Source organism: Scyliorhinus torazame, chromosome 13 (genome assembly GCF_047496885.1).
Source record: "Scyliorhinus torazame isolate Kashiwa2021f chromosome 13, sScyTor2.1, whole genome shotgun sequence".
NCBI classification, from domain to species: domain Eukaryota; kingdom Metazoa; phylum Chordata; class Chondrichthyes; order Carcharhiniformes; family Scyliorhinidae; genus Scyliorhinus; species Scyliorhinus torazame.
Window position 1 is genome coordinate 35,195,355 of NC_092719.1, and position 25,751 is coordinate 35,221,105.

Consider the following 25,751-nt stretch of genomic DNA (forward strand, 5'->3'; position numbering starts at 1 on the left):
CATCTCCACTCTGTCTTATCCCTGTGTGCCCGTAAAAAAATAAACTCCTCATTTACTACTGCTTTCAATGCCTCCCACAGCGTGGCGGCCAAAACCTCAACCGTGTCATTCAGCTCCGCATATCCTCGAATGGCAGCCCTCCATCCCCTCACAAACCTCCTCATCTGCCGATAGCCCCACATCCAACCTCCACTGCGGGCACTGGCTCCCCACTCCCTGATTCACCTGCAAGTCTGCGCAATGCGGCGCATGGTCCGAAACCACAATTGCTAAGTACTCCGAATTGACCACCCCCGTCAACAACATCCTATCCAACAGAAAATAGTCAATTCGGGAGTACACCCTCTGCACGTGGGAGAAAAATTAGAATTCCGTTGCCCTCTGCCTGCTAAACCTCTATGGATCCATAAACCCCCGCAGTTTCCTCGCCAACGCCGATACACTCCCAGACCTTGACTCGACCGATCCAATTGCTACTCCAGAACTGTGTTAAAATTCCCCCCCATTATCAACCGGTGCGAGTCCAGGTCTGGGATCTACCCCAACACCCACCTCATAAACTCTACATCGTCCCAGTTCGGGTCATAAACATTCACCAATACCACCGTCATCCCCTTTAATTTCCCACTCAGCATAACAAGCTTTCCCCTGGAATCTGCCACTATATTCCCCACCTCAAAAGGAGCTACAGTTTATTTATCAAGACCACTGCCCCCCTCGTCTTCAAATCCAATCCTAAGTGAAATACCTGCCCTTCCCTTCCTTTCTTGAGCGTCATGATGTGGAGATGCCGGCGTTGGACTGGGGTGAGCACAGTACGAAGTCTTACAACACCAGGTTAAAGTCCAACAGGTTTGTTTCGATGTCACTAGCTTTCGGAGCGCTGCTCCTTCCTCAGGTGAATGAAGAGGTCTGTTCCAGAAACATATATATAGACAAATTCAAAGATGCCAAACAATGCTTGGAATGCGACCATTAGCAGGTGATTAAATCTTTACAGATCCAGAGATGGGGTAACCCCAGGTTAAAGAGGTGTGAATTGTATCAAGCCAGGACAGTTGGTAGGATTTTGCAGGCCAGATGGTGGGGGATGAATGTAATGCAACATGAATCCCAGGTCCCGGTTGAGGCCGCACTCATGTGTGCGAAACTTGGCTATAAGTTTCTGCTTGGCGATTCTGCGTTGTCGCGCATCCTGAAGGCCGCCTTGGAGAACGCTTACCCGGAGATCAGAGGCTGAATGCCCTTGACTGCTGAAGTGTTCCCCGACTGGAAGGGAACATTCCTGCCTGGTGATTGTTGCGCGATGTCCGTTCATTCGTTGTCGCAGCGTCAGCATGGTCTTGCCAATGTACCACGCTTCGGGACATCCTTTCCTGCAGCGTATGAGGTAGACAACGTTGGCCGAGTCGCACGAGTATGTACCGCGTACCTGGTGGGTGGTCTCACGTGTAATAGTAGTATCCATGTCGATGATCTGGCACGTCTTGCAGAGATTGCCATGGCAGGGTTGTGTGGTGTCGTGGTCACTGTTCTGAAGCCTGGGTAGTTTGCTGCAAACAATGGTTTGTTTGAGGTTGCGCGGTTGTTTGAAGGCAAGTAGTGGGGGTGTGGGGATGACCTTGGCAAGATGTTCATCGTCATCAATGACGTGTTGAAGGCTGTGAAGAAGATGACGTAGTTTCTCCGCTCCGGGGAAGTACTGGACGACGAAGGGTATTCTGTCGGTTGTGTCCCATGTTTGTCTTCTGAGGAGGTCGGTGCGGTTTTTCGCTGTGGCGCGTTGGAACTGTCGATCGATGAGTCGAGTGCCATATCCCGTTCGTACGAGGGCATCTTTCAACGTCTGTGGATGTCTGTTACGCTCCTCCTTGTCTGAGCAGATCCTATGTATACGGAGAGCTTGTCCATAGCGGATGGCTTCTTTAATGTGTTAAGGGTGGAAGCTGGAGAAGTGGAGCATCGTGAGGTTATCCGTGGGTTTGCGGTAAAGCGAAGTGCTGAGGTGACCGTCCTTGATGGAGACGAGTGTGTCCAAGAATGCAACTGATTTTGGAGAGTAGTCCATGGTGAGTCTGATGGTTGGATGGAACTTATTAATGTCATCGTGTAGTCGTTTCAGTGATTCTTCGCCGTGGGTCCAAAGGAAAAAAATTTCATCGATGTATCTGGTGTATAATGTCGGTTGAAGGTCCTGTGCGGTGAGTAGGTCCTGTTCAAACTTGTGCATGAAGATGTTGGCATATTGTGGTACGAACCTGGTCCCCATGGCTGTTCCGTGTGTCTGGATGAAGAACTTGTTGTCGAAGGTGAAGACGTTATGATCCAGAATGAAGCGGATGAGTTACAGAATTGCGTCTGGAGATTGGCAGTTGTCGGTGTTGAGTACTGAGGCTGTTGCAGCAATGCCGTCGTCATGGGGGATGCTGGTGTAGAGTGCCGAGACGTCCATTGTGATGAGGAATGTTCCTGGTTCAACTGGTCCATTGTTGCTGAGTTTCTGTAGGAAGTCCATCGTGTCGCGACAGAAGCTGGGCGTACCTTGTACGATGGGTTTCAAGATGCCCTCGATGTAGCCAGAGAGGTTCTCACACAAGGTCCCATTGCCTGAAACGATAGGGCGGCCTGGTGTGTTGGCCTTATGTATTTTCGGGAGGCAGTAGAGATCTCCAATGCGGGGAGTACGTGGGATGAGAGCACGTAGGGTGCTCTGAAGATCTGGATCCAAGGTCTTGATCAGTCTGTTAAGTTGGCGGATGTGTTCCTTGGTCGGATCTGCGGGTAACTGTCTGTAGTGTTCTTGGTTGTTCAGTTGTCGGTATACTTCTTTGCAGTAGTCCATTCTGTTCAGTACGACAGTGGCCCCTCCTTTGTCTGCTGGTTTGATGACGATGCTGCGGTTGGTCTTGAGAGCACGGATGGCATTGCGTTGTGCTTGGGTGACGTTCGGGGCTGTCTTGTGAATGCGACTGATGAATCTGGCATTGACGCGACTCCTGACGGCTTGAGCATACATGTCGAGTCTAAGGCAGCGGCCTTCCGGAGGGGTCCAATTCGACTCTTTCCTCTTCGGTTGCCGCACCGCAGATCTCTCGGTCTGCTGTTCCGGTTCATTGATAGTCTGCTTGGGTTCGCTGTTGGCCTCTTGGGGTCTGTGGAAGAATTCCCGGAATTTCTTGAGCGTAGTCTGGTCCCCAATCTTCAGGTGTGTTTCCTGTAAAAATGCCACGTTCACCTTTAGGCTCCTCAGATGCGCGAACACAAGGGTCCTCGTGACTGGCCCATTCAGCCCTCTCACATTCCACCCCCCTTCCCGAGTCCCCTGACAATCAACCATATCCTCTCTTGAGCCAGCCTCCAGCCTGCGTCCGCACCCCCTCAGGCTCGCCCTCAGATGTCCACCATCATCGACTGGCTCATACCAATTTCAAAAGCCCCCCCCCCCCCAAAAACAACAATCCCAACCCCCATCAACACTCTAACCACCTGCTCAACCCCACTGCGCCTCGGTGAACTAACCCGCCCAGCTAGTCTGGCAGTCAACGCTCATGGCGCCTAACATCCCACCCCCCCAATGATTCCCCTACCTCCCGCTCAAACACTATCCCCGCGCAAACAACAACACCAACATTTAAAGACCAATACAAAGAAAAGAGCAACCACCCATCCCCTACAGAAGAACACAGGACAATGGCCCCCAAAGAAAAAAGAACACCTCCTCCAAAGTTCAATGTCCTCCTTCTCCTGCCAGACCATTGTCCCACAAAATCTCTATTGCTTCCTCTGGCATCCCAAAGTAAAATTCACGGCCATTGTAGGTCACTCAGAGGCAAGCCGGGTACAGCATCCCAAATTTCACTCCCTTAAAGATGGCAGCCTTCACTTTATTAAAACCTGCTGTCCTATTGGCCAGCTCCGCACCGAGGTCCTGGTACACCCGGAGTTCACTGCCCTCCCAGGTAAACCGCCTCGTCAACCTGGCCCTTCTCAGGATCCGCTCCTTGTCCAGAAACTGATGTAACCGCACCACCATCACCTTTGGCTCGTTACCCTGCAGCTTCCTCATCAGTGCCCTGTGCACTCGGTCCACCTCCAGGGGCTGTTCAAAGATCCCCTCTCCCAGCAACTTCTCGAACATCCTGCCCACGTACGAGCCTGCATCCGCTCCCTCACTACCCTCCAGCAGCCCCATGGTTCTCAGGTTCTGTCTCTGGGACCGGTACTCCAAATCCTCCACCTTCTCCTGTAAACACTTCTGAATATCCCGCATCAGCCCCATCTCGGCCGCCATCAAAGTAAGCTGCTCCTCATGCTCTCCCACCATCTCCCCCACCTTCTGATCGCCTGGCTCTGAGACTCCAACCTCATCTCCACGCGGTAAATCCCACCTTTATTGGATCCACCATCCTCACCAGGTCCTCCAGAGTCACCTTTCTCTGCTGAGTGAACGTCTCATTCAAGAAGTCCACCAGCTGCTCCATGGACCCCTGAGATGTTAGGGCCGGTCCCTTACCTTCCACCATCTTCCTCTGTGTCCTAGGCACAGTCTCTTGCTCCAACAGCTCCTTTCGCTTAAAACCACTTCTGATTCACGAATCCATCCACCGGTGGAACACACTCTTCTTCCACCACTCCTGCACCTTTTTCCATCAACAAATCCGCCCGTTAGCCGCATAAAGGTCCAAAAACACCGCCACAAGCGGGAGCTACCAAATGTGCGACCACCCACACCAGGCCGCCACTTGTGCGCAGAATTTAACGGAACAATTTCTGAGTTCATTTGTGGTGGGCTCAGCCAGCGAGTTTGCCCGTCGCCATCAAACGACACAGTCACTTTTTGGGGCCCTGGGGAGTTTCTCTCCGGTATACACTTAGAATTCTTTTCAACACTGGGGAGCTAAACTCAGAGATTGGGCTCCAATTTTGAAAGGGTCTCTAAGTGAGCTTGTGGGTCCTCCCCCTCACCCAAGGGCAATGTCACCCCCCCCCCCCCCGAACACATGAGCATTACCCCTGTTGTGTTATGCTTCTTCATGTAGCATAAGCTGCTTCCTTGATGTATACTCAAAGGAAGGTTCAGACTTGGAGATAGGTTTAACACATTTATTGAACAGTTAACAATTCTCCTACTTGAGTTCGACTCTCCTGCTGATCTTGCTATAGTAACTCAATCTAACTAACCAGTCTGCTCTAATCCATGCGGTGTGTGTGATGCTTCCGATCTGCCCCTGTCTCTCTGAGTGTCGCCTGTGGAAAAAAGAAAGAGCATGTGTGCCCTGTCCTTTTATACGGGTTGCCCCCTTGTGGTAGTGTCATCTCTGGGTGTCTTGACTGCCCGTTGGTCGTGTCCTATCATACTGACCTATTGGTTGAATGCCTGTGTGTCATGTCTCTGGTGCTCCCTCTAGTGTTTATTTAGTCTTAGTGTATTTACATTAACCCCTTGTGTATTTACAGTGATGCATATCACCACAACCCCCACCTCCCCAAGTGAGGACACCCCCTATGGGATCCCTCAGGGCCTCCCCACACCCCCTTACAGCCCCCCCCCCTCCAGGACTTCCACCCGTCATCCCCGCCCAACCTCCCGGAGTCCCCTACTTAGCTTCCACCCCCCCCCCCCAACCTTCAAACCCCTCTATACCCACCTTTCATGGGCATTGACCCATTCAGGGCCTGACCCTTGGCAGTGCCACCCTGGCACCCTTGTACTGTCACCCTGGCAATGCTCCTGCCAGCTTGGTAGTGCCAGGGTGGCAGTACCAAGGTGCCAGCTGGGCAGTGCCAAAATGCCCGGGTTCCAGGGGGAGGACCAGGGCGACACCCCGCACTATCCCTGGCCACCCAGGGGCCTCTGATGGGCCGGAAGATCTCCCGGGTGCCGTTCCAACTGGTTGTGTGGACCAAGCTGCACCCGGCTGCAGTCTCGCTGGGATGGCTGGTAGATCCCGCAAGGCCAGTAGATCCCGGGGAACTGTTTGGCCACGCCCCCTTTGGGCAGGATTCTGATTTTGTTGCCTTGCCATACTTGGGAGTATCCTGCAAGACGGAAAGGCTGCCGGGAAGCCCGCCGGAGTCCTCTCCCAGGATCCTCCAGCTGTGTTGAATTGTCGCTCAAGCGCAACCCAGTCGGTAGACCTCACCCCATGTTTTAGGTCTGTGACATCAATTCTATTGAAGGATCACAGACCTGCTATGTTAATACTTTTTCTATTTCCACAGATGTGGCTCGACCTTTGGAGTAACTCCAGCACTTTCATTTTATTTCACATTTACAGCATTCACAGTACTTTTGCTTTTGTCAAAACAATTGTTTTGACTTTATATCAAATTAGATTTATGTTTTATTCATAAACATACAAGCATACGAATTAGGAGCAGAAACAGGCAATTCGGCCCCTCAAGCCTGCTCCGTCATTCAGTAAGATCATGGCTGATCTGATTGTGGCCTCAACTCCACATCTGCTTACCCTCAATAACCTTTGATTTGCTTGTTAGTCAAGAGTGACTGCCTTCATTTTCAAAATTTGTCAAGAGAATGCCACTTTTTGTTCTGAGTCAATGCAAGTTATTTAGGAAAATTCTGTACAGAATGAGAATTGTATCTTGTAAAATACTTGTATATTTATCTGCATATTCATACTCTAAATATTGCAGGGATTAGCTGTTGGCAAGTTATACAGTTTGATTCCTAGTTGCTTTTAAGCTACATTAAAACAATTGCATGTTAAAATACTTAGAATGTTCTTACCAGGGTTTATGGATCCTATTTCATTGCCGCTGAGGTTTAATGTTTCTAATTCCTTAAATTTCAAGAAGTTTTTGGCAGTCAATTGCCTGATTTTGTTCCTTGAGAGATCAATTTCTAGAACTTCTGCAGGAATATCGATGGGAACTCTAATCAGGTCTGTGGAAATAATAAAATTATGTTAAGCCTTTTATATCAACTAGTCAATCTTCTGTGCTGTTGCACGTGGGAAGTCAAGACCAACATTCCTTCTCACTATTTTTTTGAATGCACAGGCAATTTTGTTAAGTACGTGACCTCTTTAATACCTTTGTGCAGCTACGTAAGTTGTAATTTCAAGGAGCCAACTACCTACATGGGCATCGCGCACCTTCGTTAGAACATTGATCAAGATCTAGAGCATTTTCAAGTCAAGCAAGATTAGAGAGTGGGTAATTGAACCAAGGCAAGGGAGGATAAAGTTGGGAGGGGTTGGAGTGAGCACAAAATGGAGAAGTAGTGGAGCCATGTTTTCTTTTTTGAAAATATTTTAATTAAATTTTCAACATTTTATACATAACCTTAAGGCAAAACACAAAAAATACAAACAGCAACCACCCCCCCCTCCACCATCCAACACTCATAGACCAAATACTAACCCCCCACCACCACCACGAGGTGTCGGAGGCCAGTTCCTTAAAGGGAGAAATGAACTGGCGCCATCTCTTATGAAACCTTTCCACATTCCCGCTCGAGGTGAACTTAACTTTCTCTAAACATAGAAACTCCATCAAGTCCCCGAACCATGACTTCCGGTGGTGGCATGTAGGAGGAAGCTGAAAGTTGGGTGGCTCCTGCTCGAGGCTTGATTTTTTTTTTGGAACTTAATGCCAGTCTCGGGCAATTTTTCAATGAATAGATGCTGAAAGACATGAGGAAGGAGGGGGATGTCCAAAAATCAGAAGAAAGCTGCCGTGAAGAAGGGTGTGTGTGAAGATTCGCCATCTTGCGAAAGGGTCAGCCTGACAACTGGAAAGACGGCGGAGGCTGGGTCGCTGGGTGGGGGCGTACTGTTCACAGCAGAAATGATGGCCGTGGAATTTGAAAAGCAGCTTGCTAAGCACATGGAGGTGATGAGGAAGAAGATGATGGCGGCAATGACGCTCACCTCGATGGGTAAGGAGCTGCAGAGGGTGGTGGAGGCCAACAAAGATCTGACAGCGAAGGTGGTAGATCTGGAAAACAGATCTAGGCAGCAAAATCTGAGAATCGTGGGCCTGCCCGAAGGGGTGGAGGGTCCGAGGCCGACTGAGTACTTTGCCAAGTTGTTGGGGGAGGGGGCAGATCCCTCCCGGTATGAACTGGATCGGGCTCATCGGTCGTTGAGGCCTAAACCGAAGGCGAATGAGCCGCCAAGAGCGGGTAATTATTTGTTTTCACAGGTACCATATGAAGGAGAAGGTCCCTGAATTGGGTGAAACAGAAGTGGGAGATGCAGTGGGCTGGAGCTGACGCACACATATACCAGGACTTAACCGTGGTGTTGGCGAGGAGGCGGGCAGCCTTTGGTCGAGCGAAAACGGCACTGTACAACAGCAGTATACGGTTCGGCGTGGTGTATCCAGCTAAGTTGAGGGTGACCTACAACTTCAAAGACTTTTGCTTCGAGAAGGCGTTTGTGAAGGCAGAAGGACTAGGGCAGAAATGAGAAATGGGACTGAGGATTGGTCTTGGACTGAGGGTTGGGGTGGCGGGTGGAAGATTGTATGTGGTTCTATTTTTTATTTCATGTTATATGTGTTAAATGGGGCGAAGATGCTTGTTTGGGTAAGGTAAGAGTTGGGATTTTTTGCAATGATGGTTTACTGGGGTTTGTGTGTTTACACTGGGTTTGTTTGTTTGAAGGGAATTTTCCTTGTTTTCCTGGGAACGGGTTGGGGGAGGGGATTGGAGGGGAGTGGGGCCTGAGAAGGGGCCTCCACACTAGTCAGCTCAGGCTAGCTAGTGAATGGGAGTGTGGTGGGGGGAGGGGTTGCGGATATTGAGCCTGTTCGAACAGGTTTCGATGGGCCTAGGAGGTGTGAAAAGTTGGGGGGGGAACCGATACTGACAGGTGTTTTTGAGAGGAAGTGGATGGGGGGGATTCTGGGAGGGGGGAGGGCTTCAATGGCATCAAAGGGATGGGACAGGCCAGGCCAAACGTGCAGGGCCCAAAATTATGATGATGGCAGATAGGAGGGGCAGGGGTGAGAGACCCCTGGTCAGAATAGTTTAATGGACTGCGAGTGTTTTGGGGGGGGGGGGGGGGGAGTAGCAGTGAAGAGGTTGAGGGTGTCTGCAAACCTAAAACGCTTAAAGGCCAATGTTGTCATGCTACAAGAGACCCATCTTAAGGTGAAAGACCAGTTGAGACTCAGGAAGGGCTGGGCGAGCCAAGTATTTCATTCAGGGTTTGGCAGTATGGCGTGGGGGGGGGGGGGGGGGGGGGGGGTAGCGGTTTTGGTGGGTAAGGGAGTGAGGTTCCAGGTGGAGAAGGTGATGGTGGGGACCAGTAAGACAGATATGTGACAGTAACAGGGGCGTTGGAGCGGAGGTTGGTGGCGTTGGCAAATGTGTATGGCCCTAACTGGGAGGATGCACAATTTGTGAGGAAGGTGCTTGGAGTCATTCCAGACTTGGATTCACATGAGCTAATAATGGGAGGGGATTGGAATGTGGTATAGGAGCCAAAGATGGACAGGTCGCAGCAGCACTCGCTTGCCCAGTCGGGAGGGGGGGGGGGGGGGGGTATTGGGGCGAAAGCCCCAACTGGGCTTATTGGGGGAAATGGAAGGGGTGGACATGGTCCTGCATTGGGTGTACATGGTCCTGGATAAGGGGGTAGCGGATAGGCTGGGGTGGAGAATGGATGCGGAGCTGCTGGGGGACCGAAGTTTTGTGAGAAGATCAGGAAAATAATTGAGGAATACGTGAGCTTTAACTGTACAGGGGAAGTATCACAGGCGGTGGTATGGGAGGTCCTAAAGACGGTTGTGAGCGGGGGGGTTGCTATCCTTTGTGGCCAAGGTGGATAAAGACGAGAGGGAGGAGCATCAAAGGCTGATAGAGAAGATGTTGGAAGTGGACAGGAGGTACGCCGGGATACAGATTGAACCCTTTTGGACAGAAGGAGGGAGCTTAAGGGTAGCCTTGATTGGTTCTCCACGAGGAAGGTGGTACGCCAACTTAGGTGCGTGAGGGGATTGGTTTAAGATTAAGGGGAGAAGACGCATGCTAGCTGGCCAATTTGGAGGGAGGCGGTGGCAAGGGAAATCATGCATGTGCGGGATAGGACGCGGAAAGTGGTAGTGGTTCCGGACCAGATTAATAAGGAGGGGTTTTGAGGAGTTTTATGAAAAATTGTATAGGCCAGAGCCACCGGGGAAGGATCATGGGATGAGGGAATTTCTGGAACGATTGGAGTATCCGAGGTTGGAGGAGGAAGATAGGGCCAGACTGGAGATGTGGGTGGGGGAGCAGGAGGTAAAGGAGGCAATTGGGAGGATGTAATCAGGGAAGGTGACAGGGCCAGATGGGTTCCCTGTGGAGTATTACAAGAGATTTAAAGACAAATTGGCGCCGCTGATGGTGGGGATGGGAATGTTCGAGGAGTCGCTACGGAAGGGAATGCTACCACAAGCAGACTTCGATCTCCCTGCTGTTAAAGAAAGATAAGGGCCCGATGGAGTGTGGGTCGTATAGGCCTGTATTGCTACTAAATGTAGATGCCAAAATACTGGCGAAGGTACTGGCGACTAGGTTGGAGGGGTGGCTCCCGAAGGTGATAGGGGAAGACCAAACAGAGTTCATGAAAGGAAGGTGGCTATTTTCGAATATCAGGACATTATTAAATGTAATCATGAAGCCGGCTGAGGGAAAGGAGACTGACGTGGTGGTTGTGCTAGATGCGGAAAAGGTGTTTGATCAGGTAGAATGAGGGTACTTTATGGATGTTCTAGAGAGGTTAGGGATTGGGCCGAGATTTACGGAATGGGTATGGCTAATATATAAGGAACCGATGGCGAGTGTCCGCACAAATAACATGAGTTTGGGGTAACTTGCGCTGCACCGGGGAACCAGGCAGGGGTGTCCAATGTTCCCTCTGCTATTTGCATTAGCACCAGGTTAAAGTCCAACAGGTTTATTTGCAATCATTAGCTTACGGAGCATAGTTCCTTCATCAGGTGACTGAAGAGGTAGGTTACACAAACACAGCATAGAAAGACAAAGCAAATGATGCAAGATGATACTTTGAATGTGAGTCTTTGCAGGTAATTAAGTCTTTACAGGTCCAGACAGTGCGACTCGAGAGAGGGATAATCACAAGTTAAAAAGGTGTGAATTGGCTTGATGCACGATCAATGACACAAAAGCAAGGTTGTAGTCCAACTGAAGGCTTTAATAAGCTAGATGTTTCCCCCAGCAGCTCAGGTACAGAAAGAAGGCTGCTGGGGCGGCACGGGCTCTTATACCCCGCCCTGCAGGGCGGAACTACCATACAGCTTGACCTATAGGAAACATAGAATATCTACCAATGGTGTTCCAGCATTACCAGGTACTGTAATACCTCTACACAGACTACCACATGTCTCAAGCCAGGACAGTTGGTAGGATTTTGCAAACCCAGGCCAGCTGCCGCCTGTCCTCCATCCTTCGGCTGGTCTTGGGGGTCTTCCCCTGTCTCGTCCTCCAGCCCCTCCTGGTCCAGCGTCTCCTCGTCCTCCTCCTCAGAAGTGGACACTTTTTCCCACCCATCCACCTCCAGCATGTCGCCCCGCTGCGGTGCCAGGTTGTGGAGGACTCAGCAGACCACCACAAAGCGGACTACTCTCTGGAGGGGTGGGATGTACTGCGGTGCACTACCAGAGCCGAACTGCATTTTGAGGAGTCTGATGCACCGCTCAATGACAGCCCGGTGCCAGTATGGGCCTCGTATATTGGGCCTCCTCATTGGCCAACTGGCCTCCGTACTGGCGGCATTAGCCAGAATTTCAGCAGGTACCCCCTTATCCCCCAAGAGCCAACTGGTCTTCCTGGAGAGGCTGGGGAGGTGTGACTGCCCCAGGATGTAGCTGTCGTGCACACTCCCTGTAAAGGTGGACACACTTTGTCCGTCATCTGTTCGAAAGAACAGATGCCTGCCCACCTTGGGCCATCGCAGGTCTCCCCCTCTGGGTCCCACCCTGGCCTGTTGGTCGGGTCCTCGGGGTGTGTGGCACACCCCCCCCCCCCCCCCCCCCCCCACCCCCCTTTCTGTCAGAGGTACCTCTGGAAGGTCTAAAGCCACAGGCTGGGATTCTCTGACCCAGGTTCGCCCCGCTACCGCTGCTAGCGAGAACAGAGAATTTGACACTCAGCCAAAACTCCATTCATTGCAGCGTGACGGGAGAAACCTGCTGGCATGAACAGACTGAGAATTTCGGTCACATTCTCTCTGGGAGGATTTCCTTGGCCACAGGGAGTAGTGATTTATCGGAATGCTTATCAGGATTTTGTGCTGCTGTGAGCAAACGGAAAATAGCTCAATAGTTTCTACAGCATGATTTAAATTTCTGAATCGGGAGAGGCAGAGGATTTCTTTATCCTCCTAAATTTGTGGGATGAGTGCATAGAGTCTTGGTATGTGCAAACATTTACCAGCTTTGAAGATCTCAGCTGAAATACCACCAGGGTCTCCGGTTTTGATGTTTTCCATCCATTTGATTGCTTATCGCAGCTCTCCCATTAATGGTATTCAGCTGCCGTTATGGATTCATGGTTGAGGAGATGTTAAAAATGTCTTCCCAGTGTTGACAGATGTATTGTCATCCTGAGTGAAGGACATATTTGCCATTTCACCTTCTAAATATGATCCTTGACATGATGTGGAGGAGAGGGTTGTGTTCACCACTGATCCCTTGAGAAATGCTCTCAGGCGCTCCTTGCTTCTGTTAGGGCCACCCATTGTGGCAAGGTTGAGGAAGGTACCAGGCATAATCTGGTCTTCAGCAGCAGAACAAGCAAAATAAGGCTGTGCATCTCACCAACTACAAAGTGGAAGAAAGATGTAGCAGCAATGTGGTCTTGAACACTATGGTTCGGTACATCATCGATTCCCGACTACCAGGCCTGCCAAGATCTTTTGGACAATGGCACTCCCTTAATTCCTTGTTATGAAAAGGCTCCTATCCGGATCCATGTTTTAAGTTCTGTAGGAATGGAGGATTGGTGATGGAAACAGGACTGTGAATTTGGGAGGCTTGAGCCGGGAATCTTCCATAGACAGATGCATGAAGATCGGTGGACACCCATGTTGGGGTAGAGATGTTTTTGAGCAGCACTATCTGTGACTGAACAGTCCTATTCAGGAAACTTTCTGCTTACTCCAAATGGGGAGCTAGAAAAGGTGCCCTAAAAATAGGTGGACAATTGGACTAAGGAAGAAGAGGAGAAAGTTGGGAGATTGGGAGATAGCAGGATTACAGGAGGCAGACAAGTATTGGAACAGCAAACGGGTGACAGGGATGCAGACAGCAATGATAATAATAATCTTTATTGTCACAAATGGGCTTATATTAACACTGCAAAGAAGTTACTGTGAAAAGCCCCTAGGCACTACATTCCTTATAGGAGAAGGAAACCAGGAGGGGGAAGGATAAAGGTTGAGAGGAAACAGGAAGCAGATTAAATAAGAATGGGCATGCAAGGGTAATGGTGAGAAGAGGACAAAAAGCTGTTTCATAGGCGGAAGGTGTCTATAGCCAAAAAGATGCTCAGAAAACAGACCAGAAAATTCAACCATTGGGGCAGTGGAGGTGTGGTGGGAAGAGAGAGAGGCAAAAGGGAAAGACTATGGGAAAAGTCAGCTAGCAATTGCTAGCTAAATGTTGTATAGCAACATTCCATTTCAAACTGCATTAAAATTATCTTTATGGCCAATTATCTGTGCATTATTCTCAACTGTAGGTGGTGTCATGAGAATGTCACTTTAAGAAATGTTTGAATGCTCATGTTACTGCAGTGATGTCGGAGTGTGGGTGGAGCTGAGCTCTGGCTCTGCTTTTTAGTTTCACTTTGAGAAAAGCTTGGGTGTTTCTGTTTTTTTTGGTTTCGTTTTCAGTATTGGAGCTGAAGCCAGACAAAGCAGGTGTACTGCTGTTCTCTCTGCCATGAAAAGACTATCTCTTGATCATTTGGTGAATTCGGAATTATAAATGTTTTCAGTAGTGAATGTTAACCTGATGTGCTTCTGTTAAAAGGTGTTTCTTTTGTCTTCTGGATGTTGTTTGGGAAGTTATCAAGGATTACTTAGTGTTGTATTCTTTGGGGGTTGTATTTGAATTGATGGTGGCTAAGATGTTCACTGTATGTTTTAAAAAGGTTAACTTGAGTTCATAGAATAAACATTGTTTTGCTTTAAAAAATACTTTTCCATTTCTGCTGTACCACACCTGTAGAGTGGGCCGTGTGCTCCCCATACCACAATCTATTAAAAGTTGTGGGTCAGGTGAACTCCATGATACACTTTGGGGTTCTCTAAACCCTGGCCCATAACAAATTGGGGGCTCGTCTGGGATAAAAGTCTATCTGTTGGGTTGGCTTAGTGAACATAAAGACAGCGAGGGGTGAGCATACTGTGGTTGCTTTTCAGCTGTGGTATTCCAGTTTAAGTGGGGAGTGTGTTGTGGACAATGGCTCTTTCAGAGGCTCTGAAGTGTTTGGGGGTGGAGATGGTCACACGCAGTACCTTACGGACAGAGACTAAAAACAGACTATTAGATTTGACAAAAACATTGCAGTTAACATTACCTGACAAAATGCGAAAAGATGAGGTAATTATGGCGGTGGCTAAGCATTTAAAGTTGCCTGAGATACAGTTTGTCTCATTGGAAATGGCAAAGATTCAGTTACAACTTAAACAAATGGAACATGAGAAAGAATTAAAGCAGCTTGAATACGAAAGAGAGAGAGAGAGGAAAAAGAAAAGGAGACAGAAGAAAGGAGAAAAGAAAGAATAGCCCTAACAGAACAAAAAGAAAGAGAAAGGGAGATACAGATCAGGGAAAAAGATAAAGAGAGAGAGTTTGAACTTCAGAAAATGGCCATGAAACATGACAGTCGGTTAAAATTGGCAGACGTAAAGGGAAACGTACAGTTGGATGACAGTGATGAGGATAGTGAGAAAGAGCGTCATAGTCGAAGGCTTGGTGGGGATCTATTTAAATATGCCCAAGCATTGCCAAGGTTTGACGAGAAGGAGGTGGAAGCCCTTTTCATTTCATTTGAGAAGGTAGCTAAACAAATGAAATGGCCACAGGACATGTGGGTATTACTGATTCAAACAAAGCTGATAGGTAGGGCTAATGAAGTGTTTGCATCATTACCGGAAGAGATATCTGGGACGTATGAGGAGGTGAAAAAATCCATCTTCAGGCATATGAACTAGTGCCTGAAGCCTACAGACAAAGGTTTAGAAATTTAAGGAAAGAATTTGGTCAAACATACATGGAGTTTGAAAGGATCAAACAGAGTAATTTTGAAAGGTGGATAAGAGCTTTGAAAATAGACCAAAGGTATGAAGCTCTCAGAGAAATTATACTTTTGGAGGAGTTTAAACATTCAATTCCTGATGTAGTGAGAACTCATGTGAAGAGCAGAGGGTTAAAGCTGCGAGGTTAGCAGCAGAAATGGCAGATGATTATGAATTAGTTCATAAATCAAAGCCTGGTTTCTGACATCAGTTTCAGCCTGTGAGGGATAGAAACTGGGGACATGAGAAATACTCAAGCGGTAAAGGTAAAGGTGATCTGATGGGAGATAATAAGGGGAGTGTACCTCAGACTAAAAAAGAAATCCAGGAGGGTGGAAAAGAAATGAAAAGTTTCAAATGTTTTCACTGCATTAAACTAGGCCATGTAAAGTCACAGTGTTGGTGGTTGAAGAAAAGCACTGGGAAGGCTGATGTGGTAAAACATGATAAGACAGTGGGGTTTGTTAAAGTGGTAAAGGAAAGCCCAAGTGAACATAGAACATAGAACATAGAACAATACAGCGCAGTACAGGCCCTTCGGCCCACGATGTTGCACCGAAACAAAAGCCATCTAACCTACACTATGCCATTATCATCCATATGTTTATCCAATAAACTTTTAAATGCCCTCAATGTTGGCGAGTTCACTACTGTAGCAGGTAGGGCATTCCACGGCCTCACTACTCTTTGCGTAAAGAACCTACCTCTGACCTCTGTCCTATATCTATTACCCCTCAGTTTAAAGTTATGTCCCCTCGTGCCAGCCATATCCATCCGCGGGAGAAGGCTCTCACTGTCCACCCTATCCAACCCCCTGATCATTTTGTATGCCTCTATTAAGTCTCCTCTTAACCTTCTTCTCTCCAACGAAAACAACCTCAAGTCCGTCAGCCTTTCCTCATAAGATTTTCCCTCCATACCAGGCAACATCCTGGTAAATCTCCTCTGCACCCGCTCCAAAGCCTCCACGTCCTTCCTATAATGCGGTGACCAGAACTGTACGCAATACTCCAAATGCGGCCGGACCAGAGTTCTGTACAGCTGCAACATGACCTCCCGACTCCGGAACTCAATCCCTCTACCAATAAAGGCCAACACTCCATAGGCCTTCGTCACAACCCTATCAACCTGGGTGGCAACTTTCAGGGATCTATGTACATGGACACCTAGATCCCTCTGCTCATCCACACTTTCAAGAACTTTACCATTAGCCAAATATTCCGCATTCCTATTATTCCTTCCAAAGTGAATCACCTCACACTTCTCTACATTAAACTCCATTTGCCACCTCTCAGCCCAGCTCTGCAGCTTATCTATATCCCTCTGTAACCTGCTACATCCTTCCACACTATCGACAACACCACCGACTTTAGTATCATCTGCAAATTTACTCACCCACCCTTCTGCGCCTTCCTCTAGGTCATTGATAAAAATGACAAACAGCAACGGCCCCAGAACAGATCCTTGTGGTACTCCACTTGTGACTGTACTCCATTCTGAACATTTCCCATCAACCACCACCCTCTGTCTTCTTTCAGCTAGCCAATTTCTGATCCACATCTCTAAATCACCCTCAATCCCCAGCCTCCGTATTTTTTGCAATAGCCTACCGTGAGGAACCTTATCAAACGCTTTGCTGAAATCCATATACACCACATCAACTGCTCTACCCTCGTCTACCTGTTCAGTCACCTTCTCAAAGAACTCAATAAGGTTTGTGAGGCATGACCTACCCTTCACAAAGCCATGCTGACTATCCCTGATCATATTATTCCTATCTAGATGATTATAAATCTTGTCCCTTATAATCCCCTCCAAGACTTTACCCACTACAGACGTGAGGCTCACCGGTCTATAGTTGCCGGGGTTGTCTCTGCTCCCCTTTTTGAACAAAGGGACCACATTTGCTGTCCTCCAGTCCTCTGGCACTATTCCTGTAGCCAATGATGACATAAAAATCAAAGCCAAAGGTCCAGCAATCTCTTCCCTGGCCTCCCATAGAATCCTAGGATAAATCCCATCAGGTCCCGGGGACTTATCTATTTTCAGCCTGTCCAGAATTGCCAACACCTCTTCCCTACGTACCTCAATGCCATCTATTCTATTAGCCTGGGGCTCAGCATTCTCCTCCACAACATTATCTTTTTCCTGAGTGAACACTGACGAAAAATATTCATTTAGTATCTCGCCTATCTCTTCAGACTCCACACACAATTTCCCATCCCTGTCCTTGACTGGTCCTACTCTTTCCCTAGTCATTCGCTTATTCCTGACATACCTATAGAAAGCTTTTGGGTTTTCCTTGATCCTTCCTGCCAAATACTTCTCATGTCCCCTCCTTGCTCGTCTTAGCTCTCTCTTTAGATCCTTCCTCGCTACCTTGTAACTATCCATCGCCCCAACCGAAACTTCACACTTCATCTTCACATAGGCCTTCTTCTTCCTCTTAACAAGAGATTCCACTTCCTTGGTAAACCACGGTTCCCTCGCTCGACGCCTTCCTCCCTGTCTGACCGGTACATACTTATCAAGATGAAGCGAAGGAGGTGCAAAAGATTGTACAGCCTGATCAAGAGGTGATTGATAAGAAGGTACCAGACCTCTTTAAAGAATTTTACTTGTGTGGGTAAAGTTTCTTCTGTGTATCAGGAGGAGCAGGTAAAGAAGTCACAATTTTAAGAGATACGGAAGCTAGTCAATCTTTAATGGTAAGAGATGAAGAGTTATGTAGATGGGAAGAATGTTGCCAGAAAAGGTGGTAATATGTGGAATTCAGGGTGAGAGGAGTAGTGTTCAATTATATATGGTAAGGCTGGAAAGTCCAGTGAAGAGTGGTGAAGTGGTAGTAGGAGTAATAGAGAAACTATCTTGTCCAGGAATACAGTTTATCTTGTGTAATGATATAGCTGGAACGCAGGTGGGAGTGATGCCAACTATGGTTGATAAGCCAGTGGAAAATCAGACAACTGAAGTATTGAAGGACGAATATCCTGGGATTTTTCCGGATTGTGTAATAACAAGGTCGCAAAGTCACAGGTTAAGACAAGAGGAGAAATCAAAGAGTGAAGATGACGTTGAAGTGCAATTATCAGAAATGATTTTTGATCAGATGGTTGAAAAAGAACAAAAACAGGTGGAGGATGAGGCGGATATTTTTATTTCAGAAAAATTGGCGGAGTTACAACAAAAGGATGTAGAAATAAAGATGTATCAGAAAGCATACACGGAAGAGGAATCTGCGTGTATACCAGAGTGTTATTACCGTAAAAGTGATGTCTTGATGAGAAAATGGAGACCTTTACATATGCAGGCGGATGAAAAGTGGGCAGAAGTTCATCAAGTAGTATTGCCGGTAGGGTATAGAAAGGAGGTGTTGCGAGTTGCACATGAGATAACAGTGGGAGGTCATTTGGGAATAAGGAAAACTCAAGCTAAAATACAAAAATATTTTTATTGGCCTGGACTACATAAAGAAGTAGTTAAATTTTGTCAATCATGTCACACATGTCAAGTGATAGGGAAACCTCAAGCAGTGATGAAACCAGCGCCCTTAATACCCATTCCAGCTTTTGAAGAACCTTATACAAGGGTCCTAATTGATTGTGTAGGACCGCTTCCTGAAACAAAAAGTGGGAATCAATATCTTTTGACTATAATGGATGTGTCTACTAGGTTTCCAGAGGCCATCCCAGTACGTAATATTACAGCAAAAAAGAGTGTGGAGGAGTTACTTAAATTCTTTACTAGATATGGACTACCCTCAGAAATACAATCGGATCAAGGATCAAATTTTACCTCGAGGTTATTCAAAGAAGTTATGGATAGCTTAGGAATAAAACAATTTAAATCAACTGCGTACCATCCAGAATCGCAGGGAGCGTTAGAAAGGCGGCATCAGACATTAAAGACAATGTTGAGGGCTTATTGTCAAGATTATCCAGAGGATTGGAATAAAGGAATTCCATTCGTACTGTTTGCAATTAGGGATGCACCTAATGAGTCAACCAAATTCAGTCCTTTTGAACTAATTTTTGGTCATGAGGTAAGAGGACCACTTAAATTGATTAAGGAAAAATTGGGAGTGAGAAATTGGAAATTACATTATTGGATTAAGTGTCAAAGTTTAGGGAATGATTAAATAGAGCAGGTGAATTGGCGAGACAACATTTAAAAGTTGCACAAAAACGGGTCGCGGACAAGAAATCCAAATTTCGTAGTTTTGCAGGGGAGATAAAGTTTTAGTATTGTTACCAGTGGTAGGTGAACCTTTAAAAGCTAGGTTTTGTGGACCTTATCAGATTGAAAGGAAATTAAGTGAGGTGAATTATGTGATAAAAACACCAGATAGAAGGAAGACTCACCGAGTGTGTCATGTGAAGATGCTTAAAAAGTACTTTGAAAGGAAAGGAGAGAAAAAGGAGGAGGTTTTAATGATTCTAACTCAAAGTGACGAACCAAATCCAGATGACTATGAATTTGACATACCTCAAATTAAATTGGAAAATGAGGATGTTCTTAAGAATTGGGATAAATTGTTCCAGAGGAAACCTTCCAGAGGAAAAACGGACTGACCTGAAAGAGTTATTGATATCACATGGGCAAGTTTGTGGAGATAAATTGAGAAGGACTAAAATGGCTATACATGATGTAGATGTGGGAAATGCTGTTCCAATCAAACAACATCCATATAGACTTAACCCTATAAGATTGGCACAAGTTAACAAAGAGATTGAGAGTATGCTTAAAAATGGCATAATTGAAGTGGGTTGCAGTCAATGGAGCTCACCCATAGTGATGGTACCTAAACCAGAGGGCACCCAACGGCTGTGTGTGGACTATAGAAAGATTAATGCAGTTACAAGAATGGACTCTTATCCTGTCCCACGTTTGGAGGATTGCATTGAGAAAGTGGGACAATCAGCTTTTATTTCCAAACTGGATTTACTTAAGGGTTACTGGCAGGTACCTTTATCCGAAAGGGCGAAGGAGATTTCAGTTTTTGTGACTCCAGATGGTATGTACCAATTCAAAGTTATGCCATTTGGCATGAAAAGCGCCCCAGCCACAATTGAACGGTTAACTAACAAAGTTGTTTCAGGATTACCCAATTGTGCGGTTTCCATCGTCGTTCTGGTAATTTTCAGCCAGACATGGAAAGAACATTTAAAACATCTGATGGAGTTATTTGATCGACTTCAGGAGGCGGGTTTGGTGATAAACCTAGCCAAAAGTGAATTTGGAAAGGCCCAAGTCACTTTCCTTGGCCATATAATTGGACAGGGTCGAATGGTCCCACGGGCTGTGAAAACAAATGTTATTGGGGAGTTTCTGATACACTCGACACAACAGGAAATAATGCTTTTTCTTGGTATGAGTGGATTTTACCGGAAATTTGTACTGAATGTTAGCAGTGTGGTCGCTCCACTGACGGACTTGCTCAATAAGCGTAACAAATGCCAGTGGACAGCGGAGTGTCAACAGGCATTTGACTGCCTGAAGGCTGTTAACCACTGCTCCTGTGTTAGCCAACCCAAATTACACGAAACCATTCAAAGTGGCGGTTGATGCGAATGGCGTGGGTGTAGGTGCAGTGCTTCTACAAGATGATGACGAAGGGCTAGAGCGGTCTATTGGTTATTTTTCAAAGAAATTGAATTCTCACCAGAAAAAGTATTCCACGATTGAGAAGGAGACTTTGAGTTTGGTGCTGGCTTTGCAACATTTTCACATTTATGTGACCAGCAATCCGTCTGACACCATTATATATACTGATCATAATCCGTTGACGTTTTTGGAGCGATTCCGGAATAACAATGCAAGGCTGTTTCGCTGGAGTTTATTGTTACAGCCATTTCATTTAAAAACAGTACATGTGGCAGGACAAGAAAACGTGATAGCCAATGCTTTGTCACAAATGTGATGAACGGAAGCAGGTTCAGTTGGAGGAAGAAGAACAAATAAAAACCATGGACTATAGTATTATACCTGTTTGCGTTGTTGTTTTTTGAAACGAAAAAGTATATTTACTGTGTGCATTTCTTAAAGGATAGTGAGAAGGTGAAAAATGAAACCATCTTGAAGTTGATGGGCTTTATTTCTTGGGGAGACGTCATGAGAACGTCACTTTAAAAAATGTTTGAATGCTCATCTTACTGCAGTGATGTCAGAGTGTGGGTGGAGCTGAGCTTTGGCTCTGCTCTTTAGTTCCACTTTGAGAAAAGCTTGGGTGTTTCTGTGTTTTTTTGGTTTCGTTTTCAGTGTTGGAGCTGAAGCTAGACAAAGCAGGTGTACTGCTGTTCTCTCTGCCATGAAAAGACCATCTCTTGATCATTTGGTGAATTCGGAATTATAAATGTTTTCAGTAGTCTGTTTAAAGGTGTTTCTTTTGTCTTCTGGATGTTGTTTGGGAAGTTATCAAGGATTACTTAGTGTTGTATTCTTTGGGGGTTGTATTTGAATTGATGGTTGCTAAGATGTTTTAAAAAGGTTAACTTGAGTTCATAGAATAAACATTGTTTTGCTTTAAAAAATACTTTTCCATTTCTACTGTACCACACCTGTAGAGTGGGCCATGTGCTCCCCATACCACAATCCATTAAAAGTTGTGGGTCAGGTGAACTCCATGATACACTTTGGGGTTCTCTAAACCCTGGCCCATAACAGTGGCGCTTGGTATTTACAGCATAAAAAGAGATCACAGCACAACACAGGAAACATATTGGACAAGTGATTCACTATACTTTTCTTTCCAGACGCCACAGCCATTTGACTTAGCATGAAAAAGGTATGTTAACTGGAGTTTGCTGTTTCAACTCTGAATCAGAAGGTGTATGGATTTGAGCCTTGATCCAGAAACTTGAATAAATAATTTGGGTTAATACTTTAATGCAATGCTGAGGGAATGTTCAGATAAGAAACAATCCCAGTCTATATTCTGTCAGATGTAAAATATTCCATTATACAATTAGAAGAAGGGTTCTCAGAGTAGCCTGAACAACATTTATCCCTCAACAAACACCATCAACATTAGATTGTTTGATCATTTAATTTAATTGTTATTTATTGAACCTTTTACACAAATCTGATGTTGCATTCCCCAAATTTCTGACAATGACTAATTTCTAAATTAATTAATTGGCTGTAAACAATTTGGGATGTCTTGGAGTCACGATAAACGCTACGTAAATTTAAGTTCTTCCATATAAAAATAATTTATTTAAAACATTTTAAAAATTATTCGTTCATGGGACGTGGCTGTGCCAGCATTTATTGCCCATCCCTAATTATCCTTGAGGGGGCAGTTATGAGTCAACCACACTGCTGTAGATCTGGAGTCACATGTAGGCCAGACCAGGTAAGGACGGCAGATTTCCTTCCCTAAAGGACATTAGTGAACCAGATAGGCTTTTACGACAATCGACAATGGTTTCATGGTTATCATTAGGGTGGATAAGTGGCAGATGGAATTTGACGCTGAAAAGTGTGAGGTGATACACTTTGGAAAGAGTAATGTAACAAGGAAGTAAACTATGAAAGGTCTGACACTGGGAAGTTCCGAAGAATAAAGGGCTCTTGGCATGTTTGTCCATAGGTCTCTGAGCGCAGAAGGGCAGATTAATAGGGTGGTGAAAAAGGCATATGGGACACTTGCTTTTATCAATCGGGGCATAGGTTATAAAAGCAGGAAAGTCATGGTGGAGCTGTGTAGAACTTTGGTGAGGCCACAGTTGGAGTGCTCTGCGCAATTCTGGTTGCCACATTATAGTAAGGATGTAATTGCTCTGGAAAGGGCAGCACGATGGCGCAGTGAGTATTAATCATAGAATTTACAGTGCAGAAGGAGGCCACCTGGCCCATCAAGTCTGCACCGGCCCTTGGAAAGAGCACCCCACTCAAGCACACACCTGCCCCACCACATCCCATCAACCCCAATCAACCCTTTTTTGGACACTAAGGGCAATTTAGCATGGCCAATCCACCTAACCTGCACATCTTTGGACACTGGGAGGAAACCGGAGCACCCGGAGGAAACCCATGCACACATGGGGAGAATGTGCAGACTCCACACAGACATTGACCCAAGCCGGAAATTGAACCTGGGTCCCTGGTGCTGTGAAGCAACTGTGCTAACCACTGTGCTACCATGCTGCCCCAAAAGTAGACAGAAATAGGTGGTGTACAGTCTGCCATTCAAATGGTGTAATATTGGTGTCTTAGTTGGGCCTCATTGAAATAAACTTGATGAGGTGCCTGTGCAAAACACTCCTTAAAGGCAGCCTGTCGAGCTGAGAAGGTGGGAGACTGACTTCAATTGGGAAATGTTTACACTTACAGTGAGTAGCTCTGCAGTCTCACGGCGCTGAGGTCCCAGGTTCGATCCTGGCTCTGGGTCACTGTCCGTATGAAGTTTGCACATACTCCCCGTGTTTGCGTGGGTTTCGCCCCCACAACCCAAAAGATGTGTAGGGTAGGTGGATTGGCCACACTAAATTGCCCCTAAATTGGAAAAATGAATTGGGTATGCTAAATTTATAATTTTTAAAAGTAATTGCTCTGGAGGGGGTGCGGAGAAGATTCACCACAATGTAGCCTGGATAGAACATTTACATAGAATTTACAGTGCAGAAGGAGGCCATTCGGCCCATCGAGTCTGCGCCGGCTCCTGGAAAGGGCACCCTACCCAAGCCCACACCCCCAACCTATCCCCATAACCCAGTAACCCCACCCAACCCAACCCAACGGCCAATGTGCAAAACACTCCATAACTCCTTTACGTTATGAAGAGAGGTTGGATAAGCTTGGGTTGTTTTCTCTGGAACAGAGAAGACTGAGGGGGTGACCTGATTGACGTGGACAAGATTATGAGGGGCATGGACAGGGTGGATAGGGAGCAGCTGTTTCCCTTAGTTGAAGGGTCAGTTACAAGGGGGACACAAGTTCAAAGTGAGGGGTAGGAGGTTTAGAGGGGATTTGAGGAAAATCTTTTTTGCCCAAAGAGTGGTGCCAGTCTGGAATGCACTGCCTGAGAAGGTGGTAGAGGCGGATGCCTCATATCCTTTAAAACGTACCTGGATGAGTACTTGGCACGCCATAACATTCAAGGCTATGGGCCAAGTGCTGGCAAGTGGGATTAGGTGGGCAGGTCAGGGTCTTTCTTGCGTCAGTGCAGATTCGATGGGCCGTTGGGCCTCTTCTGTACTGTAGTATTCTTTGATTCTGTGATTATACTTTGAATTCCAGATATTTTGAGTTTAATTCCATCACCTGCCATGGTGGCATTCTGGATTACTAGTCTAGTGACAATACTACTATGCCACCGCCTCCCTACTCTTTCTGCAGTTGTCTTTCATGATGATTTCCTCTGATGTAAGATACAAAACATTTCTTCATTTGACGTACCATCCCTGTTCAGGGATGAAAGCTTGAATAAGGCAGGAAAGTGAGGATGGTGATCATGGTGTGCGATTAACCTGCAATGTAGACAGCATGCAAACCTTGCACTGCTTGTTAATTCAAATGATGGCGACGTGCAATCCAGCACTTGAGTGTGCTATTGAGTGGCTAGATTCCTCAGCATGGGGCCCAGGTCTGTGCAAGGCTAGAAACACTTAAAGCCAGCCTGCACTTCCTGAAGACAAAATGCAGTTTCACTGGTTTAAGAGTTTGAGCAGAAAGAGGAGCAGAAATGGTGCAACAGGCCAGAGAGTGTACTGCATTGTTCTCCAATGCAACACTAGAGGTCTTAGTGTATGAGATGGACAGGACAAGACCAGTCATCTCCTCTCAGGGCAAAGGTAGTGGAAAAACCTGTGGTGGTGAACGTCAACAGTCTAGCTCCAAGGACCAGATACAATGCCACGAACAAATCAATGACCTCATACAAATGGTCAAGGTTAGTGGTTGCTTCTTCACAGACCATCGGCTGGATTCTCCGTTTTTGGGGACTATGTCCCCACGCTGTCGTGAAAACTGTGGTCTTTTACACCAGGAAAACTGGCGTCGAAAGACACGGATTCACCGTCTTGCAGGGGGCTAACAGGCAGCTGTTGTAGAGCTCACAGCTCTAGCTGCCGATACGGCATCCAGCGCTTCCGGGTCAGAGGCCGCGCATGCGCATGGCGGCAGCCTCCAGTGGCGCGCCGTGCTCCATGGCGGGCTAGCCCTGCGGACCTGGACCGCCAAAATAGTGCCCCGCATCGGTCGCTCGGCTGTCCCGGACTGCCTGCACACATAGCCCCCAATCCCGAATGAAGGCCTCCCTGCCCTCCGATCAGCCCTCCCCCAACTGTGGCAGCCCCGGACTGAGTCTGCAGCTGCCTCGCATGGTTCCCGAACGACAGGACCATATTAGATCCACGCCGTCGGGAATTTGGCTGGTCGGGGACGGAGAATAGCCGGACAGGCCTCAGGCAATGGCCTGAGGCGGTGGATACCCGGCAGAGCGTACTCCCCGAGTACGCCGATTTTCAGGAGGCG

The 25,751-nt window shown here is 46.9% G+C and overlaps 2 protein-coding genes across 3 annotated transcripts in view; one reads left to right on the plus strand and one right to left on the minus strand.

Annotated features, from left to right (window-relative positions):
• The window catches only part of fbxl13 (F-box and leucine-rich repeat protein 13), a 444,736-nt gene that overhangs the window by 187,867 nt on the left and 231,118 nt on the right, over positions 1-25,751 (plus strand). The gene's annotated exons all lie outside the window — the stretch shown is intronic.
• lrrc17 (leucine rich repeat containing 17) overlaps positions 1-25,751 on the minus strand; it is a 95,482-nt gene that overhangs the window by 12,610 nt on the left and 57,121 nt on the right. The window contains exon 3 of the mRNA XM_072471333.1: positions 6,752-6,907. Within this exon, the coding sequence (XP_072327434.1) occupies positions 6,752-6,907 (156 nt within the window). The remainder of the gene's footprint in view (positions 1-6,751; positions 6,908-25,751) is intronic.